Source organism: Gymnodraco acuticeps, unplaced genomic scaffold, assembly GCF_902827175.1.
Source record: "Gymnodraco acuticeps unplaced genomic scaffold, fGymAcu1.1, whole genome shotgun sequence".
NCBI classification, from domain to species: Eukaryota; Metazoa; Chordata; class Actinopteri; order Perciformes; family Bathydraconidae; genus Gymnodraco; species Gymnodraco acuticeps.
In genome coordinates this window covers 460,114-469,492 of record NW_022991435.1, presented here as the reverse complement: position 1 = coordinate 469,492, position 9,379 = coordinate 460,114, and the positions used below count along the sequence as shown (strand labels likewise).

Below are 9,379 nucleotides of genomic sequence, written 5' to 3'. Positions count from 1 at the left end.
AGTGTATTCTAAAGGCAACCATCATTAAATACACTTTGTTATATAATTATTACATAATGCCAGACTGACGGACATGTATTCATATAGTTGTAATATCGATATCCAATGGAAAAAAAACATGTATTTGTGGCAAACAACAAACATAGCTGTCACGTGACCCTGAGGACGGTGAAAACAGGAACGCAGCATGCTTGCTTTTCTCTCTCAGGTGAGGTGGATGAAGGAGGAGCTCAGTTTGGAACAAAGGATGTCACAACTTCCTTACCCTGTTGCAACATATTTCTCAGAGCTCCCAAATGAGTTCCCTGAAAGTGTGCACGATGTTATTAACGACCCAGTTTACACAGTTTTGAAACATGTGAGTAGGGCCCAGGGGATTTAACCCTTTAAACATTATTATTATTATTCTTTATGGAAAATACAGCTTGGGTACACCATAAAATGTACACACAGCAATATGTATTTATAGACACGCACGGTCCTATCTGTGTCGTAAGTAACAGGAAACATTCAGGCATTATCAAACTTCATAGAAGCAGGATGTCACGTCTAAGGGCTGTCCTTTGCTTTCAGCTGTCAGATTGTAAACAAAGTCACGTGACTGGTGGCAGATGACAGCGCTGATGTGTGTTTTATCGCAGCGAGACGCTACAATACTAATTATGGGCTTATCATGTTGATTCGGCCACAACAGAAAGCCTCTTGCTCTCTCCAGAGGGGCAGCAGGTCAGCCAAAAAGGGCAAAAGGGCTGCCCGGGCAGCATTAGCCCGTACGCAGTGGCGCCAGCAGGGGGGGCCATGGCCACCCTGATATATTTGTTGGCCCCCCCACCACACACACCGCCTCGCCAGTCACGTATGTGTAGCAGTTTATCTGATATTTAACAAGAAATACACAGCCAGGGAGTCGCTTGATTTGAGCTTCCAACGCTCACACTGCAGCCCCTCCCTCTCCCACTACTACCATGGTAACACTCTGATACTCGGCGCACCACTCTGATACTCGCCCGCACCACTCTCTGAGATTCGCACAGACAGCAGCAGGTTGCAGCAAAACGTTTCTTTATACTGACTGTAATTGTAATACAGTCCGCGGCATATCACATCATAATGTAGCCTATCATATATTTCCTTATCTGAGTCAGCTTCTTGAGCCGTATCTGGCCGTGCAACACTTGCCGTGTCACATACTGTATGCAGAAGTATTATTTTAAGCAACACATTAAGTTGACGAAACACTCGAGTCAAATGTAATTAAAGTCAGATCCACTCGTGTCTTAGACCAAGCAGTGATATCATAAACCTGTTAATGTTGTACGCATTCAAACACTTGTATTCACCTTGCAGGTGCAGCTATGTGGCTTTTATCCTGGATAAAGTGTTTAAGTCATGGATGTTTAAAGTTTAAAGTTTTCATATTTGTCTAATTATAGTTGACTTTTCATTCAGGAAGTATGACACGCTGCGCTGTCAGTACGCTTGTCCATGTTTGTGATTGGTCGAATGCCCCAAATACCACCCCTTTCATGTGAACGCGCACGTAACTAGAGGACACGGCTGGCTTGAGCGTTCCACTTGATAATCCGCGCCGTAGTACAGTTTAGCGAGATGTATGTTTTGGATTAGGCCAACCGGCTAACTCAAACATATCCAGGTTAAGTTGAACCATCTTCGTAGTACATGCCTCTGCTTTATGAGTCTACCACAACAAAACCATGCAATCAGAGAATACCGCAAGGATGTTAAAGGTCCCATGTCATGGCCATTTCTACTGATCATAATTCCATTGTTGAGGTGTACTAGAATAGATTTATATTGTGCAATTTTCCAAACTCACATTGGTTTCTCATACAGCATCTCTGTGTATTCACTCTCTGTCCTAAACGGCTTGTTGGAGCTCCATACAAAAACTGGTTAATCAGTCCATACAGAAAATAATTAGGCATGTTGTATTATAAGAGCTATGTAACTGCAATGAAAACTAATACAAATATGGCAGACAATAGCAAATGTCATTTTGATCCATCTAATGTAGAAAGGATGACAATGAGCACCAGGAGCAGGTGTTTAGAGAAAGTGTGAAGAGAGCCCATGGCTTGATATCAAATGGTTAGATGTGCTGCAGTAAGAGCAGTGACGCAGCCCAGTGGACAGACAACTGTGTCCCTCTGCTGTTGAGTTATTGTACCATTTACTGATGACTCACAGCAGAGACAGAGATAAGGCCCTGTAGCCAGGATGTCTGACTTATCACCATCCACCTTCCTAAGTGAGAGAAGGAGTTTTTTCCCCTCCTCTCTAGTTCCGGCAGTCAGTCAGGCATGTGTTAAAGGGCACATATTATGCAAAATCCACTTGTTCATGTCTTTTATACATAAACATGTGTCCCCTCTGTGTAAAGAGATTCTGAATGTTTCAGGAAAATAGATTCTCTCTCTTTTTGTCCCGATCCATTTATATAAAAAGTTAAAAACCTGTCTGAAAATGAGCTGATCAAATTTTGGCCATAACGATTGTTTGGCTTGTGTAACCATTAGCCAATCACCAACCAAGGTAACCCCCCCCACCTTATCACCTGAATCTCCTCCTAGAGCACCATTGTGTTCTTGTTAACCAAATATCTCTCAGAGGGGCGTGGGGAGTGGCTCCTTATTTTCATCTAAAGTAACAGACAGAGAATCAGCACTTTTGAAACAGGGCTGAAACAGAGGGGATTATGGGATGCAATGCACGATCTGTTTGGTATTTCAAGCCAAACACTTCAGAGACATGTTTTGTATATATCTGAGACCTATAATATATTGATGAAAAACAGTATAACAGGGGACCTTTAATGATCGTCTTGGACATCCAGTTTTAGACAAACATGACTGAGAGCAAATGGAGTTAAGTGCATTGTTACCACAGAAGGGCCATAAAGCTGAGGCTGAGTGTCCGGTGCTACATGGCTCTTAACTACATAATGATAATAAAGAACACATTTTGGTCGCACAATTGTTTTAAAACAAGGGAGTTCAGCATTGTTTTATTTTGATCCAAACAGCAGTAATGTCGGGTTTCCAGTGTACAATTAGTGTAGCCATAATATGTATTTTTTTAGAAGAAAAAACAAGAATTAAGATGGTGCTTCAGTTAAAGGTGATGGAAAACAGGGACAGGGGAACAACCAGGACTGTAGCTCATGTATTGTTTCTGTGAATGTGGGGATTTTAACAAGCTGAGGAAGAGATTATGTTCCAATTGTTTTGTTTTGTATTGCTTTATTTGACTACTGTTATCAAAAACTTAGTTACAATGAAGGAATTATAGTGTTTATTTGTTGATTGTTTTGAAACAGAAGACAGTTTACACCAACAATCTATTATTATGTTAAATTAATATAAGACATGCGGAAAAAAAGTGCTTGCTAGTCAAAATAAATAAGAAATGTAGACTCATCCTGGCTACTGTCCTTGCAGACACATATTTGTTTGTTGTGTAGGACTTGAGAAAACAGTAAATATGAATATTAAACCAAATCCATTAGAGAAATTTGAAAAATGTAAAGTTGGTGATGTCTTCAAGAAACTGTGGTCTGGCCAAGTCTCTGGTGCGGGTGCAGCAGCTGCATTAAAGTTTTAGAGATCTCCCTGTACCTCAGCCCGTACAGGTATGGAGCAAAAGCCCTGGGCAGCAACATGAAAACAGACATATTGACAGTGCTGATCCACACACGAACATCCTGACTTATGGCTTTCTCCTGGAAAAGGAAGAGCTCCAGGGTGAAAACAAAGCCGGGGGCAAAGTAGAGCAGGAGCAGAACCCCGTGAGCTAGCAGCGTGACCCGGGCCCTGGAGAAGCGGCTGTGCCAAATACCATACGTCCTTGTTACCATGTAGAGCTGAATGTAGCACACGAAAATAAGTAAAGCACAGATGAGTGCAGCTACAAAGAAGTAGATGTGGACCCCCTCCAAGTTATTGACCTGAAAAAAGCCGAGGGAGATGAGGGCCAGACAAAAAGCAACCTCATGGGGATTCCCCTTCTCCATCTCCATCATGATCAGCAGGGTGAAAGGGTACAGAGCCGCCAGCACCCACACCCCCACCAGTATGCGGTGGGTGCGGGCAGGTGGAAGAACATCATGATAACGGAGAGGCCAGCGAACTGCAACGTAGGTGTCGACCACCATGAGGGTGACGGTGAGGATGGCACAGCAGTAGGTGGTGACAGTGATGGCTGTGACCAGCTCACAAACAAGCCAGGGGATTGGAACTCTCACAGCGTTACAGATGATGGTGGCCATGTTGAGGATGAGGTAGAGTATGTCTGCTGTCAGGGTGTTGGCCACCAGCAGGTAACGTGTCTCCTGACGCAAGGCTCGAGACTGGAAAATGCATGACACGAGAACAGGGTTGGCTAGCAAGGTGGCAACAGTGATCACTGTGGTGGGGATGAAAAAGTACTCTAGGTGCCACTGCCGCAGACTCTCCAGCCATTCCTGTGTGAGGTTGGAAATGATCAATGCTGACGCCATTATCTTTTGATAGATGCAGGCACAGATGCTGTGACTGAGGGGGGGGGGGGGGGGGTGTGTTGACTACTTCCTCCAGCAACTTTCTGGTGATGAAAAGAACCAAAAATAATATCAATGTTCAGGCAGTATAGTATAGGTAGTATAGAGACTATTCTATGTAAGGTTATCATTGTGTATGCACTACTATTAGTGGTTCACCAGATTAAGGAGTGTAAAAACTCAAATGTATGAACTTTGATCTTAAAATAATGTATTTTATTGCGTGGAAAGAGCCATCTTGTTGTATTGCTGTTGTGTTAACGCGTGCACTGCTTTGCATTAGGAACATGAGAAGCCATCATTCAAACATGAGGACACAGTAACAGACTGCCCATTGACTTTTATGTTGCGAAAACAAATGCAAATGTTGTCAACAATTCTCTCTGTGAAAAAATTACTTTGAAAAATTACTACGTTTACTTTAGAAAAATATACGCAAAAAAATCATCCTGTTGTCTAAATCATCAGCTTCGTCACTTGTACAATCTTAACGACTAAAACAGTCAACTTGCCTTTTGTTACTATGAAGACATGGATCACTCAATAACACTGGGCCGATCTTTATTTACTTGTATATATCATGTATTTCCTTTTTTGGCCCAACGTCGTACGTAGTTAAATACACACAAAATCATATTTTTTAACAATATAATCATGATAACCGTACCACTGCCATCCCTTGAGATAAAACAGAAATTCACTTGTTCAGACACACACATAAACAAATTATTGATTGAGTAAAGGTACGTTTTCCTACCTGATTTCCAGACCAGAAAAACCTCTCGGTGTTGCACATCCATTGGGCTTCGCTCTTCTATAAATCAATAGATGCTTTGTATGACTCCTCTCACCCGCTGGCCTTATCTGCTCCACTCTGTTTACTCCTAGATAATACAAGGATGGAGAAAGCGAAAACCACTTGGCAGTCACATAGTAACAGGGTGGAGCTTTCATACTGTTAGCTGCCCCTCATGCTGGCACATTATCAGGGATTTCTACCTAGGATGTTTCATATCTGATATAGCTTAATATGATTTGAGAACCGAGTAGATTATATTGTTAAGATTCACATTAAGCATCAAGGCAATTAAGCCTGAACAATTGCTTTGTGGGGCCACTTAAGGAACGGATATATGATAGAAAATGTTCACACACAAGAGTTGTAACTATTTTTAACATAGTCTAGTCTTTCAGCCCTTTAGCAACTTTAAGCTGCAGGGTTCAGTGGTGGGTACATTCAAAAGAGAACAAGCTATGTAACAATAACCACAACATTGTTTCCATGTGTGTTTTAGATAAGAATTTTCTATAGTACCTCATTACAAACCCGAAGTCATCAACCTGATAAAAGGGAACATTTTATTGGTTCATGTATCATTATCAGATATATCATTTCTCTATTCATCTAACTTCCTCTTTAAATGGGTTTTCCCCCTCCCACAGTGTTCTGTCATCTCTTTCTTCTCTTCTTGTATGCACTTTTCCCGCTATTCTCCTCATCATCTTCTTCATCCTCCTCGTCTTCTTCTTCATCATCACTACCAGCTTCAATGCTCCCCTGCAGCTGCTCCTCCTCCTGCCATTCTCTCGCCATCAGTCTCTGAAACACCTCGTACTCCTCTGCTGAACCGTTGGCAACATCCGTGAGGAAAGTGTCCAGGTCAATTTTGAGGATGCCGTCCAGTTTGGAGTTGATGATCATGGTCTGTCCCTTCTTGTCGGGGGTTTGATACAGGCCCCTGCGCTCCAGAAAACAGTGTCGACAGCGCACCTCCTCCAGAGTGTAACGGAACAACCTGGACTTCACCATGTCCGCCTGTTTGACCCCCATTCGGTAGTAGACATACTGTGGAGAGATGAGTTGATACATGCTGTTAAAAACAACAAACAGCTGTTATAAGGGGCGGCAGTGGCTCAGTCTTTATATGTATATGTATTCAGACCTACTGTGTATAGGTTGTGTCCTGTGCATGTGTGTGTATTGTAGTGTGTACATTGTACTCAAATCAAAAGAGGAACAAGTAACTCAACAAACATATGGCTATTTGGCATAAATCCGATTATTTGCGGCTAAATTAGGTTTTGATTCCTTATATTATAGTTGTGTTTTGTTTCTGTTTTCTTGAGACTTAATATGAAAGCACAACATAAGCTTTGATTTCATTCTGTAAAGACAGCGAATTCACAAACCACTTTAATAACATTGAGATTCATTCACAGCCACTGTTGCCCAGGAGATGTGGAGTTTAATTATGAGTACTATACTTCAGTGTCCTAACTACTAAGCGATTTTAAGATTGAATTTTGTTCACACACAAAAAAAGGATCAGATTTGGTTTTGAGTGTGCTGTAACAATGGATGGACACTATTCTCCCATAATGCATTAAATGGATGAGAAATCCTGCAGCTGAAAAAAAAAGTGAATTTATGGATGATGATGATGATGAAAAAGCTACAGGAACACTTTGTAAACACTTTTAAAATAGGAAATATTTGGGGGGGGAAATGTTTTCCGTTTGTAAAATGTAAATGAGCGACTAACATCTGTCACGGCATTTCCTGTTGGGGCATAACAATAAAATATGTAGATGTATTCTATACTGTAGGCTATATATCTCGAGTAAAGCTGCTCCAGAGCCACTATTTCAAGCATACTACGTCATCGAGAGCTGCTGAAGTACTGTTCCAATGTCCAGCATACTTGGAATTCTACCGAGCCTGACGTACTTTGTTTGCAGAAATTTCGAGGCTGCACCATGGGCTGCACATGTGTAGACTCCGCGGTCTTAAAATCCCCACAATGCTTTGCGCACGGAGCAATTTCCCCAAATCTGTGGCGTAAAATGTAAGGCGGGGCCTCTCATATGACGCACACCAACACACTTGCTAGCCTGTTCCACTCTTTGTTTTCCGAATGCCAGGAAGGATTCTTGCCTCGCTTCTGAAGCAAGTGACTCGGAAGACATGTGCTACCAAGCAAGCGTACTCGAGATTGAGAAACACCCAGCATGTCATTATTGTCTAGTTTGAATTATACAATCTGTGTGAACAAGGGTATTGTTTATTTTACTTCTGCAGCCTTTCATGTGATGTTTGGTCAGGTTTTGTAGAAGTCAATACATTGGCTGTTTACTATTGTACCTGTTGCCTGTCTCTACATAATTGATTTAATTGTGTCTTACAATTTATATGTTCTGTTTTTATCAGAGTGAATGCGGATTTAACAGTCACTGGATTATAAGGCCCATCATAATTTGTGCAAAGCCAATGGTTATGTCTTCAAATTCTGTTTTGCCCATAAATACTGACCTGAAACTTGTACTCCAGCTGCTCCTTGTCTTCCAGTATTACGGCAGGACTATCTCTCAGGATGTCTGTGACCTGCTGGGAAGTAAACTGGCACTTCTCCCTGAGGAACAGCACCATATGTTTTACTGTCTTCACAGGAACAGTCAGGATCTGGGGGAAATGGGACACCACTCTCTGAAGACTGCCTAATGGGAAATAAGGAAAAGTAGATGTTTGATTATCTTTCAAAAGCCCCCAATATGACGTATGTCAACCAAAAGCAATTCTTCAACAATGTTATGACAAAAAAGATCATGATCTCACCTTCAACTAAACCTAGTTTCCGCATGTTTCCTATGCGCTGCTGAAGCTGCAATTCGTTGATAGTGTAAAGTTCAGGGCATTTCTCCAGAATTTTCAGCGCACTGGAAGGATTGAGGCCCAAGACGAACATAGCTGTGAGAGTGGACAGAGCTTGTTTGGAAGCACTTGTTCCTCTGACTTTGGAGGTGGCATCGTATATCTGCTCTGCCTGGGAGTCTGTGAATCCCATATCAACCAGAGAGGAGAGGGACAGCTCTGTGACCGGCTGCCTGGACAGAGGATGGGGCTCATGGGTGTGTTGTGGTGACTGGAGAGTGCCCTGGCTGGTGGAGGAACACAACAATCTGCCCCCAGCACACAGAGGCTGGAGCTGGCATCTCCCAAACTGAAGTGGGCCGAATACAGAGTGGGTGGCATTCCTCAAAGTCCACCGAAGAACCTGTAGAAAATAAAACCATGATTATAAGTTCAAGTGTACTGTTATGTACACTAAAACGTAGTTGTATTTAAATACAATGAAATGAAATGCATCTGGTTGGGCCCTCACACACACTATACGCTGTTACGATATGTCCCTGTTTTATTTCTTGTAGTAGAATTATGATGAATAGTCCGAACAGAATAATAACCCCTGTTATTGCTGTAGAGAAGATACGTAAACAGAGTATATGCTAATAAACAGGCTGTTGTCATTAGCATACGTTAGCAAACATGAAGGTTATAGCGGAAATGTGTGGACTTTCAGTGCTGTCTTCCACATGGTTTATCAACGCGGCTAATTGTGTAAAAGCTTCACAAAGTAACAATATTATTTTAAGTTGCTTTAATAGAAGAATTGGAATTTGAAGCTGATTTACCTGACTCGCAGCAAATCGGGTACCCATGCTTGTCCGTCGTTTGTAAACGTCCGTCTTTAAACCTGAACAGAGGGTGGAAGACAAAGGTTCCGCTGTGCTCTGCTTGCCTGTAAATTACCGAATACATTGGGAATCAGACTTTGAATCCTTTTCTATTTAAACGAACGCTGACCATTAACGATTTTACCAGAAAAAATATCCAACATGTTAATCGTGTTAATACCGATGTGTTACTTTTTAAACATGATATTTCCAATAGCATTGTAGTAATACAATGTTGCATTGGTTTTAAGTCATTAGAGCTCATGATATGGAATATTAAACAATTCTGAGATTTAAATTGTGGATTTTTCA

At 41.7% G+C, this 9,379-nt stretch overlaps 2 protein-coding genes across 2 annotated transcripts; both read right to left on the bottom strand.

Annotated features, from left to right (window-relative positions):
• Positions 1-2,997: 2,997 nt before the first annotated feature.
• Positions 2,998-5,626, bottom strand: LOC117532581 (probable G-protein coupled receptor 148). Its single transcript, XM_034195923.1, has 2 exons — positions 5,313-5,626; positions 2,998-4,599 (listed from the first exon to the last, which is right to left on the bottom strand). Exon 2 carries the CDS (start codon positions 4,514-4,516, stop codon positions 3,560-3,562), a length of 957 nt encoding a protein of 318 aa, XP_034051814.1. The 5' UTR covers positions 4,517-4,599; positions 5,313-5,626; the 3' UTR covers positions 2,998-3,559.
• Positions 5,627-5,900: 274 nt separating this feature from the next.
• mterf4 (mitochondrial transcription termination factor 4) lies at positions 5,901-9,148 on the bottom strand. Its single transcript, XM_034195922.1, has 4 exons — positions 9,026-9,148; positions 8,169-8,607; positions 7,866-8,050; positions 5,901-6,401 (listed from the first exon to the last, which is right to left on the bottom strand). The coding sequence occupies exons 1-4, from the start codon at positions 9,050-9,052 to the stop codon at positions 6,006-6,008; spliced, it is 1,047 nt and encodes a 348-aa protein (XP_034051813.1). The 5' UTR covers positions 9,053-9,148; the 3' UTR covers positions 5,901-6,005.
• Positions 9,149-9,379: the final 231 nt, after the last annotated feature.

Coding starts and splice junctions, on each gene's coding strand:
- mterf4 (XM_034195922.1), bottom strand. CDS start 9,052: ATGGGTACCCGATTTGCTGCGAGTCAG. Junction 8,608..9,025: donor CCCGATTTGCTGCGAGTCAG/GTAAATCAGCTT, acceptor TATTTTCTACAG/GTTCTTCGGTGGACTTTGAG. Junction 6,402..7,865: donor AGCTGGAGTACAAGTTTCAG/GTCAGTATTTAT, acceptor ATCTCTCCACAG/TATGTCTACTACCGAATGGG.
- LOC117532581 (XM_034195923.1), bottom strand. CDS start 4,516: ATGGCGTCAGCATTGATCATTTCCAACCTCACACAGGAATGGCTGGAG.